General features: G+C 43.0%; 3 protein-coding genes across 4 annotated transcripts; 1 reads left to right on the top strand and 2 right to left on the bottom strand.

Moving 5' to 3' along the window:
- The first annotated feature begins 305 nt into the window (after positions 1 to 305).
- Positions 306 to 2,644, top strand: LOC127360476 (uncharacterized). Its single transcript, XM_051394913.1, has 4 exons — positions 306 to 889; positions 1,300 to 1,505; positions 1,941 to 2,055; positions 2,342 to 2,644. The coding sequence occupies exons 1-4, from the start codon at positions 422 to 424 to the stop codon at positions 2,513 to 2,515; spliced, it is 963 nt and encodes a 320-aa protein (XP_051250873.1). The 5' UTR covers positions 306 to 421; the 3' UTR covers positions 2,516 to 2,644.
- Positions 2,645 to 4,841: 2,197 nt separating this feature from the next.
- Positions 4,842 to 11,018, bottom strand: LOC127360475 (uncharacterized). Of its 2 annotated transcripts, none has more exons than XM_051394911.1 (9): positions 10,888 to 11,018; positions 9,491 to 9,703; positions 7,915 to 8,053; positions 7,669 to 7,811; positions 7,470 to 7,522; positions 7,034 to 7,158; positions 6,279 to 6,386; positions 5,974 to 6,183; positions 4,842 to 5,836 (listed from the first exon to the last, which is right to left on the bottom strand). In XM_051394911.1, the coding sequence occupies exons 2-9, from the start codon at positions 9,700 to 9,702 to the stop codon at positions 5,525 to 5,527; spliced, it is 1,302 nt and encodes a 433-aa protein (XP_051250871.1). In that variant the 5' UTR covers position 9,703; positions 10,888 to 11,018; the 3' UTR covers positions 4,842 to 5,524. The 2 variants fall into 2 exon arrangements, with proteins under 2 accessions (XP_051250871.1, XP_051250872.1); XM_051394912.1 differs by having other exon boundaries at positions 5,644 to 5,856.
- A 521-nt stretch (positions 11,019 to 11,539) lies between these two features.
- med31 (mediator complex subunit 31) lies at positions 11,540 to 14,616 on the bottom strand. Its single transcript, XM_051394914.1, has 4 exons — positions 14,427 to 14,616; positions 13,572 to 13,646; positions 12,924 to 13,020; positions 11,540 to 12,834 (listed from the first exon to the last, which is right to left on the bottom strand). The coding sequence occupies exons 1-4, from the start codon at positions 14,434 to 14,436 to the stop codon at positions 12,621 to 12,623; spliced, it is 396 nt and encodes a 131-aa protein (XP_051250874.1). The 5' UTR covers positions 14,437 to 14,616; the 3' UTR covers positions 11,540 to 12,620.
- Positions 14,617 to 14,823: the final 207 nt, after the last annotated feature.

Below are 14,823 nucleotides of genomic sequence, written 5' to 3' on the forward strand. Positions count from 1 at the left end.
TTAGTTTCAGTCAGGCAGGCCAGACGATTGCGACATTGAAATGCTAATTAGAGCCATTCACACCTAGCAGGGGTGCTGCGTATGTGTGCTGGTTCCTCTATCCCGCCTTAACAACGTAACATTAAGGTGTGCTGCAGTCCGAGGATTAATAAATGTTAAATGTTGTAAAAGTTATACTGTATTGTACACAGTTCTTCTCTAAATACAAACAGCTGAATAATCATCACCAGTGCTCACACAATGAATGATGAAACACCTCTAGGGTGGGGTTTATGTAAAACTTTATGTAAATCTTTATGTAAATCTTCCTGTTGAGATCAGATATCACTTCTCTCTAAAGCAGAGGAAGTGAAGACGGTTAACTTATTCCACTCTTTTTAATCTACAGATTCATTGCTTTGAAATCATTCCTCATCCTACAATGGAGACACAGGTCAACAGGAGAGGTTTTACAGAACAAGTGTTTAGAGGTCAGCACTTGAAGCTGACTGATTTGAAGATGCAACAAGGTTTGAACAACCGGTACCTCTTCAAAGACAACATCCCAGCGTACCCCCGACCAGAGTTTTATGTGTCTCATCTGAAACACGACACCGACCAAGCTGGATTACGCGGGATCAGGAAGGATGATGGCTTCAGGAACCAGGCTGAAGACAAGGGTCCTCGTCTGCTGTGGTGGAGTCTGGTTGTGGGGCCTGATGAGATAAGGTCCGCTGAGAGGAGGCTCCTGGAGACCACCTACCCAGACCGGACAGAGGAGCAGGCCCAGAAGCAGCAGAGCTTCCTGGAGAAGTTTGCAACCTCCCCGGTCTTCATGGAGTCCTCCAGGCTGGGCTCGTACCGCTTCACCTTCCCCCTGGAGGAGGTTCTGACGGCCTACAGAGACCAGGTACTGAGGGTCAGATTGGGGTTTATCAGAACCACAGGTTGTATAGACGACCTAAACTAAACTAAAATTAAATTAAAATAAAACTGGAGTTTAGGAAGAAACTAACTGAAACATATTGTGTCCTTACAAAACCAACTAAAGTCAAAGAAACACAAACAGGAAATGTCTTTAGTTTTAGTTTCTGTCAGTTTGGTGGAGGAGGCGTTGATTCTGAAAATACAGAGAATACCGTGATGTGCACCCTATGTAAGTGTATTTTGTTTAAATAATAACAGTCTTTAAATTTTTTTTACTCTTGTAATAATAGTTGTTGACAGCGAGGGAAGGGCCGCCCCTACTCACTGGGGCTGCGGGGGTACTTTAGTGTCCGGTACTGAATTTGTAATTAAAACCTCTGTTACTGTCTCCAGTTTTGTTCCGGTGCTCAACCCGTCATGAGGGTGTTCAGGACCGTCCTGTACAAACAGGAAGTGATGTACGCGGTGCTGGTCCACAGCCCGGCCAATCAGCAGCTGTTCTCAGACCTTCCTCTGCTGACTGACGACCCAAACTCTGTGTGCACTTACAGAGACGGACACTTCATCTGGAGGTCTGAGGCCATGTGTGAGACACACAGGTAGGAACTGAGCCCAGTCACTGCACTGTCCCACTGTTATTACAGACAGTGAACTCACCACAGACACTGTCCCACTGTTATTACAGACAGTGAACTAACCACAGACACTGTCCCACTGTTATTACAGACAGTGAACTAACCACAGACATTGTCCCACTGTTATTACAGACAGTGAACTAACCACAGACACTGTCCCACTGTTATTACAGACAGTGAACTAACCACAGACACTGTCCCACTGTTATTACAGACAGTGAACTAACCACATGTTATTAAGACAGGAACTAACCACAGTCATTGTCCCACTGTTATTACCGACAGTGAACTAACCACAGACATTGTCCCACTGTTATCACAGACAGTGAACTAACCACAGACACTGTCCCACTGTTATTACAGACAGTGAACTAACCACAGACACTGTGTTTTTGTCAGATATGAGTGGCTGAAGAGAGATGATGAAATGATGATGGAAGCGAGCCCGGTTTGTACTCGTTCTGAGTTCTACGTTTGGGATAATGTGGCTGTTGCTCTGCATGTGGACGAAGAGGTACCTTCATACTCACTGCTCTCACTGTTTACACACTGTCTCATTCACTTCTTTGTCTTTGTTGAAAACTGAATCCATGTTGGAGTTTTCTGTTGATTCTAAATATAAATGAGTTGGGACGTCCCAGCAGATCTGCAGGTTCTGGGCAGAAACAAGACAGGAGCAATATACCGAGAAAGCTTGGTTCTTCTTTAGTTTAGCACATTGGCTATCTATGGCCTCCTCTGTAAGCATCTTTCATTAACTGCTCACCCTAACCCTAACCCTAACCCTAACCCTGTCTCAGGTTCTGCAGTTTGATGCTGACCGACTGAGAGAGAACCTCACGTTCTGCCAGGAAGGACCAGCTCCAATTAGTCGTCCTTCGAAATTTGATGACTTCCCTCAAGCTGAAGAGGTTGTCAAAGAATTGTGGCCCGACTGCCCCTCACCACTGCAGAGATCTGAACAGCTCCACTGAGTGTTCAATAAAACAGAATCACTGTTTGAATGTAACTAAGTACATTTACTCAAGTACTGTACCTAGGTACAATTTTAAAGCACTTATCAAAATAAAATATTATCAACAATAAAAGAACTGTATAAATCATTAAGTCTGTTTATTGGAAATGTGATCTCTGGAGAGTAACAGTTACTGTGTGCAGTCAGAATACACTGTATCTTTATTGATTATTGATCAGAATACACTGTATCTTTATTGATTATTGATCAGAATACACTGTATCTTTATTGATTATTGATCAGAATACACTGTATCTTTATTGATTATTGATCAGAATACACTGTATCTTTATTGATTATTGATCAGAATACACTGTATCTGTATGGATGATATTGATCAGTATACACTGTATCTTTATGGATGATATTGATCCTGTATTGACAGTCAGACTGTGGACATATGACGGCCTTTAGCTCGTGTTTCTAGAGTTACGTGTTGTTACGAACACGTTAGGAATTGTTCAAATGTGATATTTCTTAAAGGGAGTTTGGCATTATATTTTCTCCAGGTGCAGTGAGCTTCATTTAATTCAGACAGCTTTGTGCATTTCAACATTTTGTTGATTTTACAAAACTGCCATCATCAGGAAACTGTTTTGTCTAAAAGGTTGACTTCTCTACAACCAAAGCTCAACTTTTTATATTAGGCAAATTCACTCTGTTAATAATAACTGGAGACAGACGCATTAAGGGTTTTGTTCCATTTTATTTAGAAACAATCTCAGTCAGCCAGGACCCACTTTAGTTTTAGTATTCTTGTTTAGCCTACACTGTAGTGCTAATAATAATAACTATAGTACAATTAGAGGTAGGCACATACTGAAATGTAGTAATGATGACTGAGCTTTATTTCATCATCTCACCATCTGACGTTCTGAGTGAAAGCGTGTGTAGAAATGTGCACATCATTCCTCTATGAATCCAGACTTGTGGGGAAATATGCATACGCACATTTCATCACCATTCAGGCCGCTTTTATTGTGTGCAGCAGCCTTTATACACGAGGCCCAGGTGTATGGTCAGTGAGAGGAGGGGGGGAGTTTAGGAGACTGTGAATAAATAGCAGCCCCCCTATCCATCGGTACGTACAGGGAGCAGCTACACAAACTCAAAGCAAAGATCAACAGCACTCAACCAGCACCCCGAGCTCCACATGGTCCATTAACCACGGGTTAAAGCTGGAAGCTGCACAATCAGAGGGGCCAATTACACACAGACAAACCTGCAACTTTACAGGATTTTACAGTTTATTTTACAGATTTCTGTATTTTCTAAATACATCGAAATGTAAAATATCATGAAATAACTGGAAACCATAAACAATTACAGTTTAATTGAATGGATTAAACTGTTGAATTCAAGTTTAATACTGTTAATATATTTCTAAAATTATGTAAAATGAGTTACATTTACAGTAAATAAAGTAGTTGTGTAATTTTAATGGATTAGTTACAATCACATACTGATGTTAATTGATATATTTAGAGGAACGGAAAGAGAAGGAATATAACAAAATTCTGATTAAATAAATTAAACAATTGGTTTAATTTGTGCTGGTCTGAGTAATCCCATGGTACCTGAATGCCTCAATAGTCTGTAGGATTTAATGACAAATGCAATGACTTTACATAACCCACTTAATGCTTTAATACACACGTTCATTTGATTCAGATTAGGGCTGTAACGGTTCTGAAACCGAGACCAAAATCGCGACATTGTCCACGGTCTCGTGTCCAGATCCCAGAGACAGAACCGTGACACACTCGCTCCCTGGACCGTTGAGCTCTCGTTCAGACAGTGTAACTGCGGCGGTGGCGGCGGCCCGTGGGGTGGTAGCGGTGTACGACTATATCGTATTTGTATTGACAGTTGGTTATTCTAGGTTACTGTTTATTTACTACTTTAATCTGCTCCCTTTCTCCTCTCCCCACACACACACACTCACACACACCTAGCCTGGACCTGGACCTCCTCCTGTCTGTCTCTCCCTGTGTGTCTCTGCTGACTTTCTCCATCAGCAGTACGTTTCATAAACTCAAACTGATTCAGTTTTCAGGTTCACCACATGTGGGTCCAAACTGGAACTAATGTTAGTGACACCTGCAGTGGTGCGTTCACTGACACTCCGTAATGTAAGATTTCTGATTTGGTGAATCGTTACACCCCTAATTCAGATGTGTCTGATTCTTTTAACATCTTACCCTTTAAGTGCATCACAAATGTCGGCTGCAACTCTACAGCGCTGCTAGCAGAGTAAGCTAACTTCCACGAAAATCCAAAGAAAATAATTTCTAACAAAGATATTTTATTGAAACCAGTGAGGTAGAAAGTACAATGTTAGTGTGTTCATTACAGGAATCCATATGTCCTTAATCTGGTTCTACCATTCAGTGATTGAGTAATCGGGTTCAGGGTTTCTTCAGGTCGGACTGTCGACCCGTGTGGTCGCCTCCCATTGGTCCAAAGGTCTTTTGGCTTTTATCTTTACAGTTGTATGCAAAATATTTACAGCAAACATTAATGAATAGTTACGCTTTATATTGTAAATTCAACAGAAATAAAATATGAAAAACATTATTGTGGCATATTGATAGGGATTAGAAAGCTAGTTAGTTAGCTAGCAAGCTAACTTTATTACTAATATATGTCTCTTATTTTTAAACCATCTTTAAAATGTGGTTGTCTTTCCAACATAAATTAGCTTGGCATATAGCATATCTAAGTACAGGAAAGGAGGAAGCTGGCCGAGGTTATGATCAAGGATTGCTGAACTGTGATTGGAGCACGGAGGGGAAAAGGGGCGGGACTTAAAAGGATCAACTTCTTCTGGAGTGCTGCAATCAACACTGAATAAAAAACACTATTTTTAGAACTACAGATTATAAAATGAGCACTGAGGAGAATCAACACCTCTACGAAAATGTAATTTAACCTTCCATCAACGTTTCTCCATCAGCTGATCAATCCATCAATCGATCAGCTCCCACTGGGTGTCACTGATCAGTCTGTAGTTGAGTCTCCGGTAGTTTTCGGGGTGAACTCGTCGCTGTTGCCACACCTCCTCGTACAGACTGCGTACGACCGGCGGCAGCGGCGGGAAGCCGGCGGTACGAGCCAGCGTCTGACAGTACTCCCACTGATCCCGGTCCATTATCAGCAGGTGGTGCTGCTGGACTCCTCTCTCCATCTTCTCCTGCAGCTCTCGCTGGACCTCCTCCTCCATCTGGGCTAGAGACGGCAAAGTGACGGAGCGGTCCAACACTGCCAACGCAAACTGGACCTGAGGACACAAGACTGGATCTAAGAAAAACCAAACGTTGTTCATCTGCCTGTAAAACTTCTGCAAATTCCTTTAAGAAACATCTTGAATCTGATCTTCTGGACCTGGAGTTCCCTCCCCCCCACCTGCAGACTCACCTGGCAGTTGAAGTTGGGGAAGGGGCAGATGATCTTGCAGATACCGATGAAGAAGAGCGTGGGGAAGGCCGGGGGCATCATGAAGCGGTACAGCGGAGAAACCAAGTGGTCCTGGATCTCCAGACCCAGCTGAGCCGCGTCCAGGAACGGGTAACTGAAGTTGTACCCGGTGCAGAACATCAGGACGTCAGCCGCGCCCACAGAGCCGTCCTGGAAGGGGTAGTTCTCATTTTAACACCTAACACACGTCAGGCTTCAGGCTGACTGACCGCCGGTGATGTGAACCTTAAAAGTGAATTAGTAACCTGGAAGAGAATGCTGCCGTCCTCCTCAACCGCCACGACTGAACTGGACTGCTGAATCCCAGGAGGGAGAGGAAAGGTTAAACGAGGGCGACTGTGACTCAGAGTCACCTGGAGAGAGAGAGAGAGAGAGAGAGAGAGAGAGAGAGAGAGAGAGACAGAGAGAGAGAGGGAGAGAGAGAGAGGGAGAGAGAGAGAGAGAGAGACGGAGAGAGAGAGAGGGAGAGAGAGAGAGGATGACTCCCGCAAGGAAATTGGATTTCCAGCAGCTTACAAAACACTTGTATAGAAAATAAAGGAGGTATAAAAATATACAGTATAAGATAGACAATAAACTCTAAATATATAAAGTAGAGATAAGAATAAAACCTAAGATCAATGTAGAGAACAGTATGTGGCATTGTGTTATTAAACAGTGGATCACTGACATTAGCAGAAATTAGCAGTTAAATGAAATTATTGCACTTAAGTGGTGGATTAAGTTCTTGCACAATAAAGAAGAAGAAGAGTGTCCAGGTATGTATGAGTAGAGACTGGAGAGCTACTGGAGACGCAGCCGTCTCCTACAGCGCCAGTAGTGTAATCCAGCAGCATTCCAGCTAGCTTAGATTAGCTGAGAATAGTAGCCACCGCTAATAAAGTTCGGCAATGGTTCGTAACCTATGACACATTTCAGAGGGAGAAATCTTAACGGCTACACATCTTCAGACGCAGCAGTGAAGCAACGTCCGGTAGAGCGACGGTGGGTTGTTTGTTACCTGGGCTCCAGCTTTGGCCAGCTCGATGGAAATGTCCAACCCGGAAGCTTTGGCTCCCAGAACCACCACAGACTGACCCGAGAACGGCTCCGCACACCTGTACGAATGACTGTGGAGCAGCTTTCCTACGTGGAGAGGGGACGGACATCAGTTTGACCTCGAGGACAGAGGTACGCCTTCCAACACCTCCCGTCCAATACACACGTTGTATCTTAGCTAAGCTAGGATAAACCTGATGGTTGAAATGTTACCGTTACTTTATTTGGACCATTAGCACCATGCTGCTAACTATCATCAGCCAACAGCACCAAGCACCACTCTCTGCTCACACTGATTATTAGAGAGACATTAAAGGATTCAGTATCTCTCATATGGAACCTTTCAGTTTATGTCAATGTCAGTTCAATAAAATCATACATGTTAATGTGGACTGTACCTTTAAAGTTCTCTATCCCTGGAACATCTGGGATGTGTGGGTCGGAGTAGTGTCTTAAAAACAACCAAAAATAAAACGACAGGATCATTTAACCTGGTATATCTGTGTATCTAAAGGCAGCACGTTGCAGCGACTCGAATAACAACAAATAATTTCATTTTATTGTGAAAATCCAGAGAGTAAACAAATAAACTGTTACCCCGAGCAGACAAAGACCGAGTCGAAGGTCTCTGTTTTCTGACAACCTGACGAATCGGATGATGTCACTTCCCACGTTGTCCTCCCCTCCTCGCCATCCGTTGTCACGACAACGGGCTTCACGTTCTCCACCACTGTGTTGAACTGACACACAGACACAAAAAACAGTTTCAGCTCCAACGCACACACACCCAGAAACCACCTTCAATATCCAGCCAGATGTTCCACACGCAGCAGGACCACTCACCCTGATGTGAGGCCGGATGTCGTGGCTCTGGCAGTACCCCTCCAGGTACCTCTGAACCTCCTGATGGGGCAGGAAGCTGCTCAGCTGGGGGTCAAAGGGGAAATCAGGGAACATCATCACCTCCTTGGGCAGGTTGGTCCTGTGGGGAGGAGGTCAGGAGGAGGTCACGAGGAGGTCAAGAGGAGGTCACGAGGAGGTCAGGAGGAGGTCAGGAGGAGTCAGGAGGTTTATATAGCATTTTATTTGTATGTTTTAATCACTGTTTATCAGCAGAGAGTGAACGGGTTGTAGTGTAGCTTTGTTCCTCTGCTGCCTGTGGACTGATCTCTATGTGTCTCTCTGTGTCTATGTGTGTCTCTGTGTGTCTCTGTGTGTCTCTGTGTCTCTGTGTCTCTGTGTCTCTGTGTGTCTCTCTGTGTCTCTGTGTGTCTCTGTGTGTCTCTGTGTGTCTCTATGTGTCTGTGTGTCTCTTGTGTCTCTGTGTTTGTGTTCTGTGTGTTGTGTGTTGTGTGTTCTGTGTGTCTGTGTGTTTTGTGTGTCTCTATGTGTTCTGTGTGTCTTATGTTTCTGTGTGTCTCTGTGTGTCTCTGTGTGTCTCTGTGTGTTCTCTATGTGTGTCTCTGTGTGTCTCTGTGTGTTCTATGTGTCTCTATGTGTCTCTGTGTGTCTCTCTGTGTGTCTCTCTATGTTTCTGTGTGTCTCTGTGTGTCTCTGTGTGTCTCTATGTGTCTCTGTGTGTCTCTCTGTGTGTCTCTCTATGTGTGTCTCTGTGTGTCTCTCTATGTGTGTCTCTATGTGTCTCTGTGTGTCTCTATGTGTCTGTGTCTCTCTATGTGTGTCTCTGTGTGTCTCTATGTGTCTCTGTGTGTCTCTGTGTGTCTCTGTGTCTCTCTATGTGTCTCTGTGTGTCTCTATGTCTCTCTATGTGTCTCTATGTGTCTCTATGTGTCTGTGTGTCTCTGTGTGTCTCTGTGTGTCTGTGTGTCTCTTTGTGTCTGTGTGTCTCTGTGTGTCTCTGTGTGTCTCTATGTGTCTCTGTGTGTCTCTATGTCTCTCTATGTGTCTCTATGTGTCTCTATGTGTCTTGTGTCTCTATGTGTCTCTGTGTGTCTCTGTGTGTCTCTATGTGTCTCTGTGTGTCTCTATGTGTCTCTGTGTGTCTCTGTGTGTCTCTATGTGTCTCTGTGTGTCTCTGTGTGTCTCTCTGTGTCTCTCTGTGTCTCTATGTGTCTCTGTGTCTCTCTGTGTCTCTGTGTGTCTCTATGTGTGTCTCTGTGTGTCTCTGTGTGTCTCTCTGTGTCTCTCTGTGTCTCTGTGTCTCTGTGTGTCTCTGTGTCTCTCTGTGTCTCTCTGTGTCTCTCTGTGTGTCTCTGTGTGTCTCTGTGTGTCTCTGTGTCTCTATGTGTCTCTGTGTCTCTATGTAGGGATGAGGGTCAAAGGTTGTGACTGTGACCTACAGTTTAATGAAGGTTACATACAGGATCTGTAAGAAGGGTTCTGTTTGTACCGGCGGTTCTTACATGAGGTCCAACAGCACCGATCAACCATAAAGAACCTTTAAGTACAACAGTCCCACCTGAGGTCTCGGTACATGCTGCTGTGAATCGGCCGCCCGTTGTCGTTCGTCCCCACGCGTTCATCGTAACACCAGGTGCCACCGACGTTCTCCGTCAGCTCGAACACCACCGGGGGGGCGAAGCTGTTCCGGCGGGACAGGATGTGTCTGGCTGCGCAGAGTCCCGCCGCCCCGGCACCGACCACCGCCACCCGAGGCAGCATCATCCACATCCTGAGAGAGAGAGAGAGAGACAGAGAGAGAGAGAGAGAGAGGAGAGGCAGAGAGAGAGAGAGAGAGAGAGTGAGTCTGCGGCCTTTACTGTTTTCCCTCTCTCTCTCTCTCTCTCTCTCTCTGTCTCTCTCTCTCTCTCTCTCTCTCTCTCTCTCTCTCTCTCTCTGTCTCTGTCTCTCTCTCTCTCTCTCTCTCTCTCTCTCTCTCTCTCTCTGTATGATGTAACACTGTACATATTGCCAAAGCAAGCGTTTGGAATTAAAAATAATAATAATAACAATAAAGGAAAACAATATTTACAATAAATATATATATACTGTTGGTAACACTGTAACTATGATTGACTCAATCACAATCAATCAATCTCACTTCTTCACATTCATGTGTGTTTTTATTTATTATACACAATTCAACAGGCACAATAACTTGTTTTATTATTAATTGTAAAAACAAACATTTTAACAGGAGAAAGCCTTAAAGTGCTCGTAGGAAGAGAACATGAACAGCTGTGTTTATGGAATATACACAGAACCTGTTTATGGACTTATTGAGAGCTGTCTGACTTTATTCAGGGTTTGTGACCTCATACAACTGATGTATACAACATTTTAAATCATCTGTTTTGGTCTAAACACAATCATCATGAACCTTATGATAGACTAAATCACTTTCAGAGTGAAACATGTTTTTTAGAGATAAATATCTAACCACTTTACCCTTCCTCCTAAATGTTTGGTCACATGATCAATGTTTTAAGGGCTGACTCCCCCAGTCTCCCCTACAGTGCACTGAAGGTTCAATACACAATGTACTATATATATATATATATATATATAACATCTATAACTTTATGTTTCGGTCAGTGGGGACAAGGTCTGGACTTTGACTTCTGTCAATCAGTGTTTGAAAGAACAATAAATAAGAAATAAAGGAAGTTAACCGGGTTGTGCTGAGCGTTAATTCAGGTGTTCATCCTGTAAAAAGAAAATAAAACTTCATATAAAAAGTTGAATTCATCAGCTAACAGGCTAACTACGCTTCCACCCTCACTGCGCATGTGCACAGACAACACCTAGCTACAACCTTTTTAAGCTAGCTACAGCTTGCTACGTAACTGGAATAAAAAGACACTTTTATAGAAAGTGATCACATTAATTGGCAATAATCAATAAGATGAGTGTTACCGTAGTCGCCTTCAGTCTTTATCCGTTCCGGTGTGTCGACAGTTCGCTTCGGAAATCAACGACACATCGCCGGTGGGACGACTGACGCTGTAACACCGACACGTCGTCACACGGTCACAGAGGTGTAACCATAGAAACACATTGTATGTGTGGGTGTAACGGGCAGAATGGTTCCAACGTCCAGACTGTTCCGGTAAATGTCAAACACAACTTCCGACCCGAATCCTTCACAATAAGAGCATCAAACTGTGGCTTTATAATGTATCCTAACACTGATATTTAAAGTGTTCTAGTTTAAGAGAGAATACACTATGAGGTCATTATTTCAGAATATAGTGAACATATAACTGATTAGTCAATAAATGAATGGTGAAAAAAATATATCATGACTAAATAAATAATAATAAAGTACATAAATAAGTGCGTTATGAAGTGCACACATAAATGTCTATTTTATTTCTACAAATCTACATTTGTTCTGCATGTTGAGATACAGACGGCCGTGTTTTCTCAACTCATTCCTCAGAATGTTTTTTATACATAAACAGAAATAACTTGTGTTGAATAAAGAGGACGCTGGTGTTTAAGGCAGTTTCTGTTTAACTTGTTGCGAACATTAAAGTGTCGTCACATCAATGAAAATATAAAAAGCTTCAAGTTCAAAACCTTTATTAGAAAAGAAAAGGAGAGTAGCAGACGTAGGCAGGAGGAAGAACTGTAAATAAAACTGTTGTGTAACTCAAATATTCTCTGTGTTATTGTTGAATTGTTCTCAACCAGCGACTCCAAGCGGTCCCATAATGTTTGGTTTTCACCATCATCACCTTCATCAGTGTGCAGCTGCTGACCTTTTCAGACAGATGTGACTGACTTTACAATGTGGCACCGTAAACTGCTGCCACATTTCAGTCACACATCCGCTCAGGAAACGTGGAACAGGAACAAAGGTCGAACATACAAACTCGCCGGATGGAAGGAAACGTTGTTAGCGGCCTAAAAGCTTAAAGCGGTGAATCTTCCAATAATCAGAGAGCGAGGAAGCCGTTCTCTGCCATCTTTGATCTGATTTTCAAGCCAGCTCATTGGCAGGAAACAATGGCGGTTCCTCGGTCACACACGATCTCGTATTCCAGTAACAGACTCTGGATCAGCTGCTTTATGGTCTGTGTTACTCTCAATGGGACCATCAGTTACTAAATGAACATCATGCTGTATGGAAGAAGACTGAAACTAGAGACTGAGACCAGAAACTCATCAGGAAACTTCTCCATAAGACTCCATACTATCAGAGTGGAGCTGCCCCCTGCTGGCTGTTAGAGACACTGCAGACCAACAGATCTGTCCACTGATTACATCCTGTTCATGTTTATACGTCACTCACAAGATTTCCTTCCATCCGGCGAGTTTAGATTTTGAAACTTTCTTCTCGTAGTACGTTTTTTGAGGAGATCTGTGAGCGTGAGTGCTTTTAAACTGAAATTCCCAACAGGAAGTTGCTTTCACTCTCAGCTGCTGTGTGTCATTATTAACTCTGCCACTCAGTACACATACACACAATCCTTTAACCACCTTTAACCATCTTCATCAAAATGTATTAAACACAAAAACAACATGTCCGACGTGTCCGTGTCAACTTTCCTGAATCTTCCGCGTTGAACTCAAAAATCCACAATCAGAGCTACAATCCGCGCTCCGACTATCCCACGCTCCTCCTCCCGCCTCCAGCGTGGTCCTCACTTGGCGGCGGCGTTCCCGTGCGGCGGCGCCTGCTGCTGCGGCTGCTGCTGCTCGGCCAGCGCCTGCTGCAGCCGGGTGCGTTTGCGGGAGTAGTGCTGCCAGTGCAGCAGCTGCTGCTCGTCGATGAACTTGGCGCACTGAGCGTTGACCAGCTCCTTCCTGAAGTGTTCGTACTGCAGCAGCTCCAGCATGTGCAGGCAGTGAGGATACCTGGGGGGGGGGAACGTTATTCCACAAACAGGAAATAGTGGATTTATTGGGGACTATTTTCAGCGGCGGAGGTATTTGGGGGGTCTTACTTGAGGAACTTGGCGTATTCGGGCTCCTTCCAGTACAGCAGGTACTTCAGGTAGTTAATGAAGGGTCTCTCCCTCAGGACGCCTCTCTGGGCCAGAACTGGAGACACACACACACACACACACACACACACACACACACACACACACACACACACACACACACACACACACACACACACTTCACTTCTGAACCAGAGTTCCCCACACCCTCTCTAACATCAAAATCAAAGACCCAACACATCATAATGAGATATGTACGATCGACACTTCAACCATTCAGAACCTCACAGCCTGAGAATGAACTGAACTGTCTCGCAGAGGACGTCAGATATAAAGAATCTAAATCTAATGTAAAGAATCTAAATCTAATATAAAGAATCTAAATCTAATGTAAAGAATCTAAATCTAATGTAGATCTAAATCTAATGTAGATCTAATCTAATGTGATCTAGCGGTGTGATGTAAGATGTGTACTACTATTAATCTATCTTATAAGAATCTAAATCTTATAAATTAATAAGAATCTAAATCTAATGTAAAGAATCTAAATCTAATGTAAAGAATCTAAAGAATCTAATGTAAAGAATGTAAAGATGATGTAAAGAATGTAAAGATGGAGGTGGGGGGGTCCGAGCCGCTGCCACTCACAGTTCAGGTAGTTGGGGTTGGCCAGACACTGGACGAACTCCAGCTCCGACTGGAAGCGGTTCCGGGCCTGTTCCTCTGCACCAGAGAACAAACAGTGAGACTCTATTCAGCAACAACACCAGTGTCAGAGAGATATATTTATAGATTTATATATTTAGATAATATCCACACAGCACTTTTAGTTTTCATTTTTTATTTATTTTCAGTAAATCTGCTTCCTGTTGTTCATTCACTTAAATTAATATTAGAATAAATGTTTGTGTTAATGTGTGTAAATATATTGTTTGGGTGGATTTGATACAACATGAACCTTTATTGTTCTATAGAATTGAGTCATACAGAAAAGTGTCTTTTAAAGTAGCTGTTGCACCAGACTCCATTCAGAAATCTGGCCGTTTAAGGCTGTGTTGACTCTGCTGAGGCTCAAACACACAGATTAATAAAGATTTCTTTAATAATCATTATTTCAGATGTAGTTGTTGTTTCCGGCTAATAAAGTCACATAAATAAATATCACTGTAACAACGTATGTAAACAAACAAACAAACAAACAAACATAATCCGTTTACTAACAGCTCCACACTGACCGCACCAGACTCCATTCAAATATCGGACCATTTAAGGCTGATAGATCATTCCCTAAAGGAAACTTTATTTCACTCATTAAAAGTTGAATCTTTACAGCTGCAGATGTTGTGACGTAGCTTACAGTTATTATATATGATATATAATATATAATATATATAAAATATAATATATAATATATATAATTAGTGGAGTTTCATTCTCTCCATCTCAGCTTATGCTAGCAGGCTAATGTTAGCCAAACCAGTAGCGACAACATCGGCTACAAACCTGTTTCCATGGCGACGGCAGCGGGCAGGCTCGATCCCGGTATCAGCAGTCAGTCACTGTCCGAGGTCAGAGTTCACCGTTTCAGTCAAACACCAACAAATAACCGACGAATGTTTCTTTTTGTGCTTCTTTTAATCGCCGCCATCAAAAGTGCGAAGACGTTATTTGCCGGAAATCAGAACTCTCTTCGCCACAATTGACGTCGCTTTACGGCAGCTGCTGTTCATGTTCCGGCCGCCAGAGGGAGACATTTGACAGCAAACAGTGAAGCATACCTAACAATGGATCCGTGAGAGCAGCATAAAAACAAAGAAACACAAAGAAATGATCAACAGAAAATAAACAAACAAAGAAAAAACATCTGAAATACGAGTTAAATTAACATAACCCTGTAGAG

Source organism: Dicentrarchus labrax, unplaced genomic scaffold (genome assembly GCF_905237075.1).
Source record: "Dicentrarchus labrax unplaced genomic scaffold, dlabrax2021, whole genome shotgun sequence".
Classification (NCBI taxonomy): Eukaryota; Metazoa; Chordata; class Actinopteri; family Moronidae; genus Dicentrarchus; species Dicentrarchus labrax.

Coding starts and splice junctions, on each gene's coding strand:
- LOC127360476 (XM_051394913.1), top strand. CDS start 422: ATGGAGACACAGGTCAACAGGAGAGGTTTTACAGAACAAGTGTTTAGA. Junction 890..1,299: donor TGACGGCCTACAGAGACCAG/GTACTGAGGGTC, acceptor TACTGTCTCCAG/TTTTGTTCCGGTGCTCAACC. Junction 1,506..1,940: donor GCCATGTGTGAGACACACAG/GTAGGAACTGAG, acceptor TGTTTTTGTCAG/ATATGAGTGGCTGAAGAGAG.
- LOC127360475 (XM_051394911.1), bottom strand. CDS start 9,702: ATGTGGATGATGCTGCCTCGGGTGGCGGTGGTCGGTGCCGGGGCGGCG. Junction 8,054..9,490: donor AGCATGTACCGAGACCTCAG/GTGGGACTGTTG, acceptor TCCTCCCCACAG/GACCAACCTGCCCAAGGAGG. Junction 7,812..7,914: donor ACATCCGGCCTCACATCAGG/GTGAGTGGTCCT, acceptor TCTGTGTGTCAG/TTCAACACAGTGGTGGAGAA.
- med31 (XM_051394914.1), bottom strand. Junction 13,021..13,571: donor CAACCCCAACTACCTGAACT/GTGAGTGGCAGC, acceptor GTGTGTCTCCAG/TTCTGGCCCAGAGAGGCGTC. Junction 12,835..12,923: donor GAATACGCCAAGTTCCTCAA/GTAAGACCCCCC, acceptor CCCCCCCCCCAG/GTATCCTCACTGCCTGCACA.